The following is an 18,355-nucleotide window of genomic DNA, read 5'->3' as shown; positions in this document are numbered from 1 at the left end:
AGCACTTCACTGATCTTTCTACAGCAACTTGTATCAGTCTCATTATGCTGTTTATACACACACAGAGCGATGCCGTCCCATTGGTATTACACTGCTAATTGGAATCACTACTTTCAGAAAGAAAAAGTCAGTTTAAAGGCCAAAAGAGAAGCGTGGTTTTAATGTATACCACAGCATTTATTTCTTTACCGAGGTCCATTTGATTTATAATTACAAATCCATTCTAACCTGTCAAAGCATTTATCAATGTATGTAATCAATACAATACTCTTACATTGCTCTTTTGCTGTCAGGTTTCACAAATGAGTACTGTCTTAACGTAATGAAAATAGACTGCGTCTGGCATAAACCCACCTGAAATGACTTTGCTGGAAGGTTCCAGCCAAGGATGGAGTGGCCACCTGCTTCATTTTTTCCAGCCATTCAGTGTTTCCCTATATAGGTGTGAAATTACAGGTTTGTGGCATGGGCCAAACTGGGGACTTTAATTCTAGAGTTTGACTGAAATGCAACTACGTGACCTTTACTTTGCAATAAACACAAGCCATAAGTTTTGCAGATACTTGAGGAGAGGATCCTGGAAAGTAAGAATAAACAGAAAATCTAGTGGTAGCTAGATTCTGAGCCTTTGTAGATCAAAGATTCTTCTTTTTCCTTCTGTTCTTTTTTTCTGGTTCAGCAATAGGTAAGCCAAGAATGTCTGCAACAAATATCTCTGCTGTGATTTCTGCTGGAATTTCTTCTTCAGTCAAAGCTGCTGCACCTGGAGAGCAGTAACAACATCACAAGACACACAGAAGCAATGTCAAAATTGCTCTCCAGTAAAATTTATAAGCAGCAATAAGTGAATGAAATGTTTTTAAAGATATACGAAGGGATCGTGACAAAGTGATGGTTTACTAGCTTGATACTTCATGTGTTTATATCAGGAATTAAACCTGCCAAATCTGTGTGTCTCACCTTGCAGCAGGTCCCTGCCTCAGAGGAGTCATGGGACAATTTTAACATGTGGTCGATTTGATGTGATTTAGGATCCTGAGGGATCCAGGGATTTCAAAGTTCCCTTCAGGAGCAGCACCTTTGCTGCATGGGGCCCATTGCCAGTGACCCTAAACAGATTCTGTTCCAAACTGGTGGGGACTGGGACATGAATTGTACAAAAATGCAGTTCCAATTACAATGGGCAATTAAATTCAGCCTCTTGGCTCAAATCAGTGCTATAATTTGCTGTTCCAGACTGGTGTGGACTGGGACATAAATTGCAGACAAATGCGGTCGTTACCGACAGCTCTGTTACAATGGGCACTGCGGCCTGGGTGAAACCAGCCCTGGGATTTCCCTGTGTGTTTCTAATTTCAGTTCCAGCCAGCAGATAAACAGCAATGTAATCTTGTCAGGCCCCAGTTATAGTTCATTGTCCATTTATTTTTAGATATACCCATGCAATTGCTGCGTGGATGAAGGACAGTCTGTAGCTCTGTGACTATTTTTGCAATCCCATCTGAGCAGCTTTGACAGCTCTTGGCCTAACAGGGTAAATGGGTTTGAAATTTAAATTATTCCATTTGGGAATTGAAACAATCCTGCTTCTGTGCTGTGTGGAATGCTAATCCTGTACCTGTGGGATCGTAGGTGTCCAGTTCAGATCCTTCTTTCCTGGGTCTCCTGCCCAGCAGGGTGGTCAGACACTCAGCCAGCTCGTCCTCTGTCATCTGCTCCCCTATACAAAACAGAGCACCACCAGCCCGTGGGTTATGAAGAGCACAAAAACTCAAAAGCAACTGAAATTAAACTAAACAGGACAGTTCAAAAGAAGATCTGGCTTCTCTGAGATAGGGACATATACACTGCCAACTGAAACACACGATTCCAACACAGGAAAATGTTGATCCTAAGGAAAGTTGTCTTCTCTATAGCATTTTGGGGAAAAATGTCAATCAAAGGAAGAAATTCTGATGCAGACAGCTCTTTAAGCAACATTGTAGTAGTAGGGGCTTGAGCTTCTATTCCCACTGGAGAATTCCTGGCACAGACTATAGTCCATGTAGCCATTTTCATACAGAGGAAGAGAAAGGTGGAGAAAAGTCTTGATTTAGTATCTTGAAATAACATGGACATAGCACTTGTTCCCAGTTAGTGGTTGGCTCATGCCCTGGAGCATGAGGTTATAGATCTGTTATGAAACTGTTCTATCTGATGTACCTATTTATGGATGTTCACACCATCTGTATAAATAGCTAACCTTTCTCACACTGGTTGAATCCGTGGTTTCCAAGGATCTTTGTGGCAAGGAATCTTGCCAAGTGATGTACTGAGTATACCAGCATTTCCCTTTACCTGTTTTAATGCTCGGCTACACTTTTACACCAGAAGTAAGACAATAGAAGTTTGTTATTAGCACTCTACAGCACTGGCCACAAGCAAATTAACACCCACATTTATGGTGTTCTCCCTGATTCAGCTCAACTAAATCATCCCATCTTTTCAGTCTTTCACACTGGGTGCAGCCCAGGACCAATTTCATCCCTCCTTTCTTGTCTCCCTTTTATCAGTTTTATACTACTTTTCCAGAGCCTGTGTGACTGGAAGAGAGAACAGCAATTCGGATAAGGGCACACTGGGAGAAGGATACATTTTGCCAAGATCCATACTTATCATTTAACAGCTGAGATACCTCAGGCCAGCAGAGATTTCCAGAGCAGTAAAAGAAGCACAGCTGGGACAAGACATGTGATTATTCAATTTAAAATCTGAAGGCAGGTGGCTCCTCATGCCTGCCCTGGTTACCAGGTTCTCATTCCAGGATAATTTCTTGCTGCAGGGAAAAAGTTCTGAAATTGCAGGCAGAACTAGCAAGCATAAAACTGATATTAGAAACAAAATAACTCACCTCTGCACTGAAGCAGTGACAGGAAGTCTCCTCTGTCAATAACTTTGTCTCCCTTCTTGTTATCATAACCAAGAACCTGAAATGCTCGTTGTATGGTTTTCATTGACAAGCCAAGTGCAGGTCGATGATTTATATAAAGTTTGATAAAATCGTCTAAATTGATTTTTGTCACCTCTTCTCCAGTATCTGCATACTTGCTGAATTTTACTTCATTTATCATTTCTTCAATCTAAAGATCAAGACAAGGCAGATTGTTACATATTTTATTTTGAAGATCATTGGGCCAGTTTCCAATCCCATGAAGGCCAACGTCCCTGAACCATGCATGTGTTGGTGCCATGACCACATCCCAGGAGGAAGCTGCACTCAGCAGCTGAGGATGGGAATGGCCAACAGTTACACACCTGCTGACATGACAATAACAAGTAAAGATGGGGGTTGCACACACACAGTCATTTTGGATTTCCTCTCTTGTGACAGGGACTCCGTGACCCTGCAGCTGTTACGGGCACCTTGGGCACAGCTGTGTCTCCACTCTGGAACAGTGGGCAGGCAAACCACAAACCAGTAAACGCACCGTCTTCCCTCCTTGCTCTGGAAGCACAAACACGAGGGTCCCAATAGAACCAGGCTGCACACCCTGGCTGGATAAGAAATCTTATCTTCCCCGTGTTTAGGGCGGTTCAGGCACTGTACAAGCCAAATCCGAAATGTGCTCGGTGGGGCTGACACCTTGCACTGCTGGGTCCCTCACGCTCCTCTCGGACAAACAGGCAAGCACTGGCTGTGCTGGATATCAGTGGTTTTCCTGAAATCTGGTGCTGTGAGTCAGCCCAGTTGGCAGCTGTGCAGATGTGTGTCCAAAAGGCAGCATCTGCTCCATGCCTTCATTGTCCTTGCAGCCCCTCAGAGATACACGGGCAGCAGCGAGATGCCGGGAGAATTCCCCGTGCCAACACGTACCAGGCCTGCTGCTCCCCGGGAAGGGAAGCTGATGCAAGATCTCCCTGGGGAGGACTTTGCATTCAGCCTTGGGCCTTTGTCCTTGTGTCACAAGTTTTTCCACTGAATGAAGCCCAGGGAAGAGGGAAATCTCAGCCTTATATTTTTCCTGTAGCAAGCGTCATGCCAAGCAAGAACAGTCATTTTTGCTCGGCTCTGGCTGATCTGGGATTAGGTTTTATATCAACCCCACTGAACTACAAAAGAAAAACACCAATTCCCAAAAGCTTTGCTAGTCAGCCCAAGCTGCCTTTTCTCCCTCCTGCTTTTCTTTTATTAAAACACTAGAGAGAGCCGAACCTTCTCTCTGGATTTATTACTGATTGTAGGTTGCCTGGTTTCACAACAGCTCAGCACCTCTGTTTCCATGCTTGAAATGCTGTTTGTATTTTAATTTGGGGAAGCGTGGGGCATTATTAGTTATTATTCCAGAGACATTTCCCAATGGAATATGTTCTCTGTGTCCCCAAGAGGCAAAAATGCAATAACCCAAGGAAAAGATCTAACACAGTATGAAGAGATAACACCTCAACTTGACACCAGGGCAAAGCAGCCCCATCTCAGACAAACACTTGCTGGTTGTGGGGGCTCCCAAGTGAGTCAGTTTGGTGGCGGCTGTGGCAACGGTCCTGCCTCCCATCTGGTGGCTCTTCTGGCAGAGCATTCCTGGGCAGATGGGGTGGCACAGACTCACAGCAGTGCCTCAGCAGCCTGTGGGTTGCTGTACCACGGAAGAGATGAACACAATCTCCCCCGCAGAAAGGCTGAGGGAGCGCAGTGATGCACCTCTTCCCCTGGGAGAGCCTCTCCTGTGGTGACAGGCTGGAGCTGGTGCTCAGAGGCCGTTATTCAAATCTCCTTGCTTCGGATTCAGTCATGCCAGGTTACACATTACAAATGAGCTTTGTGTACAGTACAAACTGCCTTGGAGAAACAGCCACACAAAGGGGAAGAAGCAGCACCCTTATTAAATCAGTTCTCTCTGCTGTAAAATTTTGACCCTGAAGTTGCCTTGTTGAACAACTCTGAGCTGTCAGGCTTCAGGTTTGCTCAGCCTTCTTCTGCAGTTGCCCAACTTGCTAGCAAGGAAACTTTTTAAGGAATTTTCTGCCAGATTGTGGCCACTACTATATTGATGCAGAGCAGATAAAAATACGTTGACATCCCAGAGCCATCTAGCATGGCAATGGTCAGAATCTGGCCCTTAGAACACTTGGGAAGTGCAATCAGTCTTGCTCTTTCTTCTTTTAATAACAACAATAAAAACAGCTGACCAACCTCTTCCTCTGATGGATAAAATCCTATTGCTCTCATTACAGAAGGAATTTCCTCCAAGGGAATATGTGTTGACACCTGTCTGGTCTCCAGTGTTTTGATACCTTGGCTGCACAGCTGTACGTAGTAAAAATAGTCCTCCAGTTCCTGCCAGGGATTCAAACAAACACTGCAAATTTCAGTTACCAACAGGCACAGAAGATAAAGCTCCTTTTAGGGTTTACTAACAGCCATATCAATGAGATTGCTGTTAAGGGCTAGCTGGACAAAACATAAAGAAATGTCAGGCCTGTATAAATTAAAGACCAACCAGATGTGGTCAGACAGCGTTCACAGTGAGATAATTACCCTGAAGAATTTGCCTTCTCTGCCGCCATCCAGGAGGTTGTAAAATGGGATCAAGTCCTCCCCACCCAGGAAAGCAGCAGCATCCAAGACACTGGCAGAAAGTGAAGAAAAGGTACAGGAAGGGTTCATGTGAGGAGAGCTTTCATGGTTCCTTTTCTAGGCGTTGTTCACAGACACTTTCAATAAATAAAATCCCTGGGCCTCAGAATTCAGGAAAGAAAAGCACTGCCTTGAACCTTGTGCTATTTTATCATCAGCTGCACTTCTACAGCATATTTCATACCCAGGTTTTACATACAATAGCACAGTGTGGGAATTAATTATTACTGAATGGTCCTCTTGTTTAGTGGAATGAGTACAGGGCTGGGAGCCAGGAGCTTTTCCATGGACTTGAACTTGGTGTCTGGCATTTGGCTTTTCTGCTTCCTTATAGAGACATTGAGGGAGATGAATTAGCTAGATCAGCATTTTGAACATGCAGAGAAAGCTGGGGCTTGGTGTTTGCAATAAACCACACAACTCCCTGTTCCTTGATCCAACACATTTTTCCCCAGTAACTCAGTGCAATCCATTACCCGACTTCCTCCGCCGTGGCGGGCGACGGAGTTGCAGGTGCAGTTTGCATTAAACTGAAAGTGCCTGAGTAGCCACCTCTTTGTTTCAATTTCATAGGCAGTTGGAGCCAAAAGAATCCCTTTGGCTTGTGCAGATGTAAAAAGAAACCAAGCCTGGAAGTGCAATCATGGCATAGCACTGCCACATAATACCCCACGCCTGGCAGCCAGGCTGCAGCTTTCACACACACCCCGTTAGTGCTGCTTCCACTGGGGTTTTTTTGCAAGCTTCATGCTTTTTTCATAATTAAGTTATTTGGGTATTAAACACAGTGGAGATTCACAAGATGCCAGAAGCAGCAATAAAATGATAATTAGCTCATCAAAAACTTCACTCCAAAAACAAATTACATAGAAATTCAATGTTGCCTGGACTCTGGCCAACCATTATAAAGAAGGATCATTTATATTCTATTGCCTTATGTCGCTTATCCTGACCCCCGACTGTTTAAGCCACACAAAGTGGAAAAGAAAATAAATAAACCCATTGCTTTCCAACCCAAGTTTCCTTTGTTCTGGCACATGAAGGTGAGCTGGCTTGGCACTCCTTGGGCTTTCCTCAGGGCAAATGGTACCTGCAAAATGTGTTCCTTGCAGGACCAGTGTGTGTCTTAACCACATGGTCCTAGGAAGGTGAGGGGCAGTTGTGTTTCCCAGGTGCGCACCAAATGGCAAACATAGGAGCAAGGGCTAAAAGCCATGGAGTTATTTCCCAGAAACCAGGAGACAAAGTACTCTGTGCTAGGAGGGTGTTGTGCAGGATTAAAAAAAAAAAAAAAAAACAAAAAAAACAGCACAGATTGAGGGAGACCATGCCACACTATCCTAACTCTGCCATGGACTAAGTTCCCTTCCCAGTCCCTGAAGCGTGAAGTGGTTCCATGGTGGCCTGGCAGTTTTCATGCCATTCACAGCTGCCTTGTTCCATTTCTATGTACAAATGTATCTACTGGGCAGCCATGAGGGGAGAGCCTGTGCCCCAGACATGTATTGCATTGAGCAGCTTTGGCCCTTGACATGCCAAGAAACCAAAATATCTATCCTGCCTTTGCTGTTTTACCCTCCTGTCATGTGGGAGTACATCTGGCAGCACTGCCCAAGGGATCTGGCAGAGGGAAGCCTGCAGAGGACAGTGTAAGAAATCTGGCAGGATTCATTGCTGATGTTTTGGGCCAGAGCCTGGAGATCCTTCTTTGTTAAAGCAGCCTCCACTCTTCAACCACCCCATTTATTGCAGGCCATTTATTCATGTAAGCAAAGCTTTATAGGATTAAGGTGGCTTGTCCTAAATCCAGTCTTCAAACAGGGGGCTTTCCCAGCAAATTCCTATTCCATTTGGAGAGCAGACACTTTTGTATCAGCAGCTGCCCTGTGTGCTCCTCCTGCAGCCAATGCTGCTGCTCCTCTGGTCCCTGCCTAACCCTGACAATCTCCCATTGCACTGGCCAGGCCCTTAGAAGTATCAGAAAATCCTCTGCCCAGCTTCTTACCATTTGGGCACTGTTTCCCAGACTGGAGTATTGTTCAAGCACTATGGCCACCCCTGTGAGGGTTGCTGGCTTATTCCCTCCTACATCACAGTGAGGGGACCAAGACCCCCTAAAATATGTCCCTCCTGTTTCAGCTGCCACCCCACATAGCTGCTTGGGGCCCAATGGGTCAACCAAGCAGCTGTGGAAAGCAGTAACAAGATTCCCTTTCCTGCCATAACTCACTGTAGGTTGACCTTCCATTTCATAAAAGTGCGCTCCTTCCCCCCGGCTGTAAAGATGTAACGCCCATCGTGGGAGATGGCCAAGTCAGAGGCACCATCCGGGTGGCAAATGAAGGCTGAGGACTTGTGGGGGTTGCCATCGACAGGCAGCATCTGCAAGCCCACCTGTAAGGGAAGAGGGAGTCTGGGAGGGCTGGAGGTCCCACTGGGGCTGTGCCACATCCTCTTCCCCAGGAGCTTGCTCAGCTTTCAGGCAGGACACGTGATTTTATCTTCAAGGAAATTCCCAAGGGCCCACCAGCTCTGCAAGTGGGGGCTCTTGTACAGCTGGGCAGGTGGGGCTCCATACCTTGTCCTTTGTAATGTACACCAGGTAGTGTTGCTGGGGGTCCGCAGAGCTTGTCCTAGGGAGGATTTGTATCTTCTCCAAGGGGGAGCCATAGGTTGGTCCCAAAAGGGTCTTTCTAAAGGCAAACAATGTATTTATCCACTCTAGGCCACCCAAAACACTTTTGAACAGCTGTTGTGTGGAACGATGGGTAGATAGGGGAGGTGTGCAGAGGCTTTGTGCTACTGGCTGAGAGAACAGGATAGGACAGGGTCCCCGGCTGGGGCTCAGAAATTAATTTAGTGCTCAGGGATTATTGTGCTTTGCTCATGTGGACTCCAATCTCTTTATCTGATGTCTAACTGCTACATCTCAGGTCCAACATAGTCAGTAGACCAAGATCCACCTGCAGCCACAACACATTAGTGAACAGCAGAGTGGACATAAGAATGGAGTGACCTGAGGGCTCTAGAACCATCCCAAGATCTGCATCACAGATGGAAAATCACATGCTCATGAGTGGGAGTATGGTGGTCATTAGACCAAGGAGAACACAGGGTCAGGAGGAGGCTCCCAGGCAATGGCAGGCCCGAATCAATCCTCTACCTGCACATTTTGGTCGTTGTGTTGTAGAGCTTCATTTTGTAGCAGTTGTTGGCAGTGAGGAAAAAGGACTCAGTGCTGAGCTGTGGGTACCAGGTCAAGCACAGGGGCACCGCAACCTGCTCCAGCCTGTCCCTGTGTGTGACCACCAAGTGGTCCTTAATGCTGCTGTTCAGGTCATATTCAACCTGGAGGGAAGACAAGGAAACACAGCAACTCCCCTGTGGTCTGCCTTGCACCCATGACCTTGTGGATTCGCTGGATTTGCATCTCCTGGAGAAGCCACAATAGGAGAGCCTCAGCACCAAGACCAGGCTAAGAAACAACCCCCAGTAATGGAGCTGGTGGGGAGAGGGTTGGGAGCCATGGAACCAAACATGGAGCCTCCTTTGATGGCCTTGTCCAGCCCCACACCTTTAACCACAAAGCTTCACTGTCCTTTAAACTTTTGCATCAACCCACCAGCTGCCGGTCCTCCCCGAGGCTCAGGAGCCTGGGCTTGTTGCTGTCTGAGTGGACCCCAAAGAGGATGCTCCGGATGGGTTTGTAGTGGGAGTCCAGCCCTGCCAGATGTTCCCAGCATCTGCTCCCATTTTGCAGGACTCTCTTGTAAACAGTCACTGAATAATTCTCATCCTGCAACAACAGCACAAAGCTCAGTGAGGGAAATCTTTTTCTTTGTACAGATCATCACCAGTTGTTACAAACTCTGAGCCAAACTGCTTCAATGCTCCCTCAAAAATTGTACAGCGAGACATGGGATTGAGGGAGCAGCCCCCTCCCAGAGCACCAGCCAGGAGGAAATCCCTGCTCCAGCCCCTTCTTCAGATGGATGCAGAGCTGAGATTTGTCACTAAAGTTAGGGACTGGGCACTGCTGACTGATGACGTTTTTACAGAGTGACTCTTCAAAGCAGGAAAAGCATTTCGGAGTCAGGAAGCCCCAGGGGAGGAACAGCCCTCTGCCCTGCTCGCCCTGCATTTCAGAGTCACCAAGCCCCGGGGAGGGACGGCCCTTTGCCCTGCTCGCTCTGTGCCTCACAGGATGGCCGGCAGTTCCCAGTCCCTCCCAAAGCTGCCCCGCGAGCAGCGCATGTAAATCACCGAGCGGAAAAAACAAGCTTACAGCGGTTGCGAGGTACTTGGAATCGTGAGAGAAGCTGATGTGAGTCACGGGACCTTGCGAGAACTGGAATTCCTTGCAGATGGACTGAAGGGAAATTGCATCAAGGATGTAAACGCTTCCATCAGTAAAACCAGCGGCCAGAAAATGACCTGGAAAGCAGACCAGAAACCTCTCATGACACCAGCACTCCTCCCAGGGAGGCCAGTGCTTGGCACATGGAGAGGTCACAGGGCTGGGATACCTTCAGGATCATAGGATAAGCACTGGATGCCAGCCTCAGTGAATATCCTGCTAACGAGGTACTGGGTCTGCTTGTATTCCCACACCTTCAGCAGCCCACAGTGACTCCCCACAGCCACGAATGGTTCCTGAGGGTGGCAGGCAATGGCATTCACAGCTTTCTTTGCCTCTGTCATGATTCTTTCAAAGTTTGTGCTGTCTGTTGCAACATGGAACATGGTTGCATCAGAGGTTGAAAGGATAAAGTTCCTGTTTAGCGTGAGAGAAACAGAATTCCATGAATCAGACCAACTGGCTCATGTCCCTGCAAGCTATATTACACATCAGTCTCTTTTTGGCAAGTTAGTTGGACAATCACTTATATTTTGTGATACACAGTATGGAAACGCTCCTTGACCTGGAAGGCAAGTGACACTTTGTATTCCTGACCTGGGAAATGGCCATGGGAAGACACTGGAACCAGTTCTATTTTCTACCTGGCTGGGCAAGCCAGAAGATGAATGATATCTGGGGAGCTCCTGCCATTTGCAAGTCACTGGTGTGTGAGATGGACAAATGAGCAATTGGAGATACTCTGAATGGCCTTTTCACATGTCTCCACGCCACCATTGTCAGTGGCTCCGCACTGACCCTGCTGCCATGGCCAAGGTCAGAGGGCAGTTTCAGTCCCTGTCTGCTCACTTGGCCATGCTGAGCAGCACAGCAGAGAGGTTTCACTGTGTGACTGATGATGCAGACAGCAGGATAATTATTCATATCACAGCACAAATACGTACAGTTTCAGTCTGCCTGATTGAGAGTCTGGACCCAGTAAAAGGGACAAGAGAGGATCACACAGAAATCCCAGAGTGGTTTGAGTAGGAAGGGACCTTAAAGATCATCTTGTTTCAACATCTTTCACTAGACCAGGTTACTCCAAGCACCATCCAGCCTGGCCTTGAACAATTCCAGGCATGGAGCATCCACTGCTTTTCTGGGCAAGCTGTGCCAGGACATCACCACCCTCACAGTGAGGAATTTCTTCTTATATCCCATCTAACCCTGCCCTCTGTCAATTTTAAGCCATTTTCCCCTTGTCTTGTCACTTCCTACCCTTGTCCAAAGTCTCTCTCCAGCTGTTTTGGAGCCCTTGAGGCACTGGAAGGTGCTATAAGGTCTCCTTGGAGCCTTCTCCAGGCTGAGTCTGGGAGCTGCACAGACAGACAAGTGGGGAAGCACAGCCTCTTGGCCAGCTGTTCCATCACAGCCACCAGTTTATGCACATCTGGCCCAGGCACTGATGGACTCTGCGTGCCTGGACCCCTTGCGTGCCTTAGCTGGGCTCTCCAGCCATTCCTAATCCCACCAGCCTCTGGGGATGAGCTCAAGCCTTCCCTTTCCCTTTGGGAAACCAAACCATCCTCCAGGACACTGCTCCAGGCTGGAGAAGAATCTGTCCCATATGGCTCTTTGGAAAACATGCGTGGCTAAGAACAGACATTGCCAGGAAAGCCTTAACAGGGGTGACAGACATGTGGCTTGCAGGCTGGATGGAGCCACCCAACAGCTTCATGTGGCCTGCAGACTCCCTGTAAATCCTCAGGCACAGCTACGTCACGCAGAGGGACACAGAGGGGCTGGTGACAGCGTGGTACAACCCTGTCCTGGTGCCACAGCCCCAATTAGCTTGCCAAGCCATGATAAAATCCAACTGGATACAGCCATGCCTGGGGAGGGTTTAAGGGGGGATTAAGGGGCCCAGTGAGCTCTGGAGGCTCAGCATTAGCACTGCCTGGTGTGCCAGGTACGTGACAGAGAAACTGATCATCACTGTGCCTGCACTAACGCTGTGTCTGCACTAAGGCATCACCTGGAGCTCAGAGTCTGATGTGCTAGAACACACCCACACTCCCTCTCACTCCTGCCAGGAGCCTGGGCACAGGGCTGAATCCTGCTCCAGACCAGGCAGAAGCTCATGGAGCAGCTCTCACTGAGCACCTCCCCAGCTTTCAGCTGCAAGGCAGACACAGGAGAAGACCTGGGTTGGTAAAGTGACACTCACCTGGTGAGAAAAGGCTGGCTGCTGCCTGGGAAGGCACTGGGAGGATCACGAAGGATTGGGGAGAAGGAGATGGATCGGATGGGACCCACTTTGTCGTGGCTGTAGATGGTGAGGAGCCGCAGCTGCCCATCGTAGAATTTAACCTGCCCTTTCACATCACCTGTGGCTATACAGCTGCAGGGAAAGGAAAGTTATTAATCACACTGACTGACAGCTCCCAAATATTTCTTGGAGAGCATCCTTGGGTGGAAGCAAATATCTTCCGCATTTCTCTGCACAAGCACACGAGCACAGCCCTGCACAGATGTGCAAGAGAAAGCCAGGGTTGTGCAGAAAACAGGTTCTGCTGTGACCCTGCCGTGTCCCTGCCGTGTCCCCAAGGCTGTCGCGGCGTTTGGTGGCTGTCTGCTCCCTCTGCCGGTAGCGGCCAGGAGGCCGAGCCACTGTCAGAGCAACTCCAGGAGACCTGGCATCGCATCACCACGACTTTTCAACTTCATTTCCACCCCCAGACAAATCCATTGCTGAAAACTACTCATAAACCTGCATGAGTGACCATGCTGCCAAGTGACTTAAAACTCCAATATTATCTCTGCCACTCCTACAGCTGAGGTACCTGAGGACTGTACCTACAACTACTGAAAAGGGCTGCCCTGTTACCTCTCCAACACTTTCAGGACAGTAAGACTCTCCTTCTGCAGTGACACCACCTTGGCGGCTGTTACTCCGTGGGGTTTGGCCAGCAGTTCTTCGGGGAGAGTGCGGGGATTGTCCATGTCCCACACCACCAGCTTCCCGGCCGAGGTGCCCGTCAGAGCTTGGGTGTTGTTAACATGGAAAACTGACTGGCTGAACCGTCCCACCAGGCACTTGAAGGTCTGTGGAGACAGCAGCCAGGCTGTGTTTTCATCCCAGAGCTGGCTCTGCCCTCCTCAAACAGAGATTGGCATTCCCTCATGGCATTCCTTTCCTGTCCCACAGCAGGACAAGAGACAAGAGCCCCAGGAGAAAATGCAGTGGGGCACTTTGGAGAGAGAGCCCTGCTTGAGCTCAGCTTGGGCAAATCTGGCTTGTCCCTGTCTGAGAGGGACAGGGTGAGGCCATGGCCACTGGTTTTGCTTAAGGGGATGGGGAGGGACAGTGCTGCTGCCAGCAGGAAAGCCAAGAGGGTGACATGCTGTGGTCCCTCCCTGCTGTGCTCACCTGCTTGCTCAGGAATGGTGCCCCGTACTGCAAACCAGAATCATCCTGGGGAAAGCAGAGAAAACATCCAGGACAGGGATTTTGGAATCGAGCTCTGCAGTGCCAGCATGGCCCTCCCCACCATCTGGGCACTGGCCCCACACTGTGGTGACCAAAGCAGGGCTCCGGGGGCAGAAAGGCTCCAAGCTCTTCCAGAGAGCACAAAACATCCTCTCCTTCCACCTGCTTCTTTCCAAAAGCTGCTGAATGGCACAAGGTCCATGGGAAAGCAGGAGTGGGAGAGGTGAAGAGCATCCCTGCCACAGCTGGACCTGACCAGTGTGGGAGTGGAGGGAGTGTGATACTCTGTCCCAGACCACTTTGGGATCTGGCAAGAGCAGGGAGCAGGGAAGGGACAGATCTGCAGAGTGACCCCAGTTGTGGACAGACACCCAGCCCCTGAGCCCCCCCTGCCATCTCCTTTCTGGCACCATGACTTCCCATGTCCCTACTTACCCACAGGTAAAATATCACCTGGGTTTTGCTGTTGCTGACAAACTCATGGGGATTCTGAGGGTTAAAAATTACATAATCCTGAAATTCAAAGACTTGCATTAGCACCAAGCTGAGCAATGCCTTCTGCTTATGCTTCCATCCAAAACCACTGCTTTTATCCAAAACCACCTCACCAGCTGCACTGAACTGGAATCAGAGGACACCCCATGCCTGTCAGGCATTAGAGGAACAGGGATGACCCCTTGGGATGCTCTGCTGCATCAGGATTCCCCAGAGGTGGGGTGTGATCCTGCCTCCCATGGAGGTACCAGGGGGAGCAGGTGAGGATGGGGCTGCCCAGTCCAGCCCATCCCCTCTGCCACCCTTGGCCATGGTCACTCACCTGATACCCAAACTCAGGCTTCAGCTCTGTGCTGCATATGGGTTTCTCTGTGGGCAAAGTCCATTTCCAAACACAAACTTTCTGAAAGAGAAAGGGAGAAAAATCCAAGGAACACTCCCATGGCTCTCTGGGAGGTTTGGAAGCCAGGTGAATCCCATTCCCTACTGCAGGGGATGGTGTGGCCTAAAAGACTGGAGCAGGCTAAAACCCAGCACAGCCTGGCAGCAGAAAGCTTAATTTCAGGAAATAATGCTAGAAATTGCTTAGATTGAAGTGATGAAGTCAGAAGCTTTTATCCCAAATTAAGATCCATTTTCTCAACTCTGCAGCATTCACTTTAATGAAATCCAGGTCTGTCTTCTAATGGCTCAGCAAAAACAAAGCATCACTCTGCAAACCCGCTCCCCTTCCCTCCTGTTCTCCCCATCTGAATTCCCACCTCCCCTGTGCTGCACTGCAAAAACTTCCAGGTCTCTATCCTGCAAAGCTATGAAAGAGGAGATATTCTCTTCACCTGCACAGGAGCAGCACTAATGGTCACCAAATACTTGGCATCCTGGGAAATGGCAATGGCACAGACCCCGTCCTCTGAATGACTCTCGAAGATGGTGCGCACGGGTACCCTACGGAGCAGAGATCCATGGGTGCTCCTGGCAGCACAGGGGGTTCAAGGCAGTCACTTGGCAACAACCCACCCACCCTGGTCTTCATGGAAGAAGGGATGGAGGGAGGGAGGCTGCAAACACTGGTGCTTCCACAGGCTAGTGCTCAGTGTCCCCTCCATCCCTTCCTCCCAAGTAAATGGCACTGGGAAACAACTCACCAGGGGTCTTTGAAGATCCTACAGCATAGAGATGTGATGTACTTAGTCTGGGGGAGCTCTGCCCTGTCTCAGTGTCCCATGAGTGTGGGTGATACAAGGACTATGAAGGACTTGGTTTGGTTTTGGTTCCTTTGCTGCTTTTTAGTCTATCCCTGTGTTCTCCCATTTTACTCTCAGCTGAGACTGGAGTTGGTCCTGAGTGATTTACTGGACACAGGGGCTTTCCAAAAGAGGAGATTCCTGGGAGCTTACCCAGAGTAGGAGTCCCACACGATGATCAGAGCATCTGGCCCTCGGTCGGCAGTCGCAACCCAGCGTTTGTCTTCACTCACACACAGGCAGGAGATGACATTTGTGTGGCCCTGGGGGAGGGAAGCAGCAAAGTGCCTTGGAGGCTGCAAACCTGGGGCTGTTCTGTTCATACCTTTTGTATGGGCTGCTCCTGGGTTTGGTTATAGGTGACCCCTGAGCACAGGGCACCAGAAAGAGATGGAGGGAGGGGGTTCAGGAGAAGGGGGGGAGGAGGAGGGAGATGCTCAGCTGTGCCAGACCTGCAGGTGGAACTGCCTGTTCTGCAGGATATCGTGGATGACCACTGTGTGGGAGGAGATGTACAGGAGCACCCGGTCCTCCCCATCCATCAGGCTGTGCACAGCCAGGCTGCTGTTGTAGCCAAACACCCAGGACAGGTCCTGCAGGGAAGAGACAGCTCCTGGCTCTCAGCAGCCAGGACAAAAAAGGCACACAAGGTCTGTGGGGTGATGGAAGAGAGCAGGGCAGGAGTGCCAGGTGCCATGTGGACCACCCTGGTGGCACTGTGCCCATTGGTACTCACAAGGGGGTGCAGGCTGCTGTCCCTGTTCTTTCGGAACAGCATCCCCGGCGTGGCTGCCCACACCATGCTGGCAGAGCCTTTATGTGTGTGCTTCTCCCTGTAGCCTGAGAGAGGGCTGGAGATGGCTCCCTTGGACTCAGACAGTCCTGGGGGTGGTTCAGGGGGTCCAGCACCCTCCAGACATGATGTCCCAGCAGTGCCTTCCCCCAGGGTGCCCTGGCTCCCAGCCCAGGTGCTGGGCAGGGTGTCTGAGATCCCCATACCTAAAGGAGACGACCGGGGACACAATGGTGACTCTTCATTATCCTCTGGTGCTCCTTTCTTCTCCCTGGCAGCTGCAAGGGCATCCTTGAAAAGGAAGAGAGGTTTTGGTGAATGCTGGCTCCTGGGTTGGTCTGGACGGGAACTGCCTTGTGGCTACTGGGAATGAACCCCAGCAGGTCTCAGATCCCAAGGGCTCTGTTTCTACTGGGATCTGCCCCAGACCCTGTCTCAAACTTTTCATGGTGCTGTCCTCACCTCCTCAGGCTGCACATCTGTCTCCAGAGTTGTCTGTCTGTCCTGGGACATCTGCCTGGGCTCACTGCTTAGTGCTGCTCTTTGCTCAGTGGGTCACTCCAGTGTAACTTCACATGGACCATCCATCCACACCTTTTCCCTCCTCCCAGGGAGCTGGGGTGTGGAGATGCTCTGAAATACTTCCCCACACACACTCTCCCAGATTTTGCTACACAACAACCTGGTCACAGCAGGAGAAAAGGGAACCTGTGAAGCTGTGAAATGGGTCCCAGAGCCACTTCTCAGCTCCCACACTGAGCACAAAGAAGCCCAGTACAGCGGTTATTCCAGCTGAGCGCAGGCTCCCTCCCTTGGCTGCCCGCACACCGCGCCGGGCACGGAAATTTCCCTTTCGGATGGGGTTTTGTCACAGTCCCTGTGAGCACAGAGCTGCTCCTGGGCGGCAGCTGCTTCACTCCGGCTTCACGGGTCTGGATTTGAGCCAACACCGAAACCTTGTGCACAGAAAACTTTCACGGGAGGGGAAAGGCCCTGGGAAAAGCCCTCCCCGGGCCTCGGCAGGCGGGACGGGAGCTCGGGAGCGGCCGGGGTCGCCGGGTCTCACCGCGCTCACACGGAACCGTTCCCAAGACTCCTCCAGGCTTCGGTGCCTCCTGCTGTCCCGAGGGAATCCCCCGGAGACCCTCCCGAGGACCCCCCCCCGCTCACCGACACAGCGATCCCCGCGTCTCTCTGCCTCTGCGACCGCCGTTCCCAGGCAACGGCTGCACCGGCAGCACCGGCTGCGCCACCGGCTGCACCGGGAAACGCCGGGAGAGAGGAGAGAACCTCCTCATCCTCACCGACTGCACCGGGAAACGCCGGGAGAGAGGAGAGAACCTCCTCATCCTCACCGACTGCACCGGGAAACGCCGGGAGAGAGGAGAGAACCTCCTCATCCTCACCGGCTGCACCGGGAAACGCCGGGAGAGGGGGAAACTTCCTCGTACCCACCGCCTGCCAGGAAGAGGCAGCGCTGCCCCCATGCCCAAAGCAGGGAGCCAGAGGAGGGAACATTCAGCCCTTCAGCCTGCCCAAGCCTAAATCCCGCTCATGGCTGTGACAAGGCCCCTCTTGGGATCACTGGAGCCATTCGGGACCGAACCCTCACCCTGCCCGAGGAATGGGATGAGGGATCTTTACCCGATGCCCCCCACAAGGAGTTGCAGGCAGCTCTGCTCCAGTGGCTTCCCTGAGCAGGACAAGTGGAGTCAAACCAAGAAAAATCATCCCCCAAGCCCTGCCAGTCCCCCACAGTCCCCAGCTCTCTGCCAGGATGGCACTTGCACAGGGAACCCACTCCCAGGGCTCACTCCAGGCTCTCACTTCAGCTCTGCAGATAATCAGCTCCAAACGCTCCCAGCTGTTGACCTCAGGCTTGCTGTTAAGCTCAAATAATAACAATTTCTAAACTTAATTTGTTTTTCTTTCTGCCCAGAAAGAGCCTCACACCCTGCTGCGAGCGGAAAGGAGATTTGTTATCAGCTCCCATCATCTCCCTGACTCGGAGAGGCTGCCCCAAATAATGACTTCTATAAGAACAGAGAGAGGCAATACTCAGTTTTATTGTTTTGGGAGACTATTTTGAAGTTCAACTGGAAATAAGCTTTAAACAAACCAGTCATTCCCAGAATCCTTTCCAATGGTTTCTGCACCTGTGGTGGTTTAGGAATGGTATTCCCCAATTTACTGTTCCCACTGAAAACACCCCAGACCATGTGCCACACACCCACTCACCCCACTGCTCCTGCAGCAGGATGGGGAGGAGAATGGGAGGCAACAAGAATGTAAAACCTGTCTTGGCTGCAGCCAGAAAAACACCCCTAAATCAACTCCTGCAAATAAACAATTTTTTTAAAAACTAAAAGAAAATAGAGAG

At 50.2% G+C, this 18,355-nt stretch overlaps 1 protein-coding gene across 2 annotated transcripts; it reads right to left on the bottom strand.

Annotated features, from left to right (window-relative positions):
* Window positions 1–145: 145 nt before the first annotated feature.
* CFAP251 (cilia and flagella associated protein 251) lies at window positions 146–17,919 on the bottom strand. 2 transcript variants are annotated; one of them, XM_053959793.1, is made up of 23 exons: window positions 17,146–17,919; window positions 16,438–16,657; window positions 16,182–16,266; window positions 15,919–16,022; window positions 15,635–15,775; window positions 15,336–15,445; window positions 14,775–14,883; window positions 14,261–14,341; window positions 13,879–13,956; window positions 13,384–13,428; window positions 12,841–13,058; window positions 12,181–12,354; window positions 10,141–10,388; window positions 9,900–10,048; window positions 9,237–9,410; window positions 8,778–8,962; window positions 8,193–8,307; window positions 7,845–8,008; window positions 5,516–5,606; window positions 5,171–5,314; window positions 2,891–3,119; window positions 1,619–1,720; window positions 146–763 (listed from the first exon to the last, which is right to left on the bottom strand). In XM_053959793.1, the coding sequence occupies exons 2-23, from the start codon at window positions 16,486–16,488 to the stop codon at window positions 636–638; spliced, it is 2,925 nt and encodes a 974-aa protein (XP_053815768.1). In that variant the 5' UTR covers window positions 16,489–16,657; window positions 17,146–17,919; the 3' UTR covers window positions 146–635. The 2 variants fall into 2 exon arrangements, with proteins under 2 accessions (XP_053815768.1, XP_053815769.1); XM_053959794.1 differs by lacking the exons at window positions 146–763; window positions 1,619–1,720 and having other exon boundaries at window positions 3,032–3,119; window positions 5,171–5,336.
* Between the last annotated feature and the right edge of the window lie 436 nt (window positions 17,920–18,355).

The sequence above is a fragment of the Vidua chalybeata genome, chromosome 18 (assembly GCF_026979565.1).
Source record: "Vidua chalybeata isolate OUT-0048 chromosome 18, bVidCha1 merged haplotype, whole genome shotgun sequence".
Lineage (NCBI taxonomy): Eukaryota > Metazoa > Chordata > Aves > Passeriformes > Viduidae > Vidua > Vidua chalybeata.
The sequence above is the reverse complement of the archived record's forward strand: the minus strand, read 5'-3'. Positions and strand labels throughout refer to the sequence as shown.

Coding starts and splice junctions, on each gene's coding strand:
- CFAP251 (XM_053959793.1), bottom strand. CDS start 16,488: ATGTCCCAGGACAGACAGACAACTCTGGAGACAGATGTGCAGCCTGAG. Junction 15,776..15,918: donor ACAGCAGCCTGCACCCCCTT/GTGAGTACCAAT, acceptor TCTTCCCTGCAG/GACCTGTCCTGGGTGTTTGG. Junction 15,446..15,634: donor ACAGGCAGTTCCACCTGCAG/GTCTGGCACAGC, acceptor TCCCTCCCCCAG/GGCCACACAAATGTCATCTC.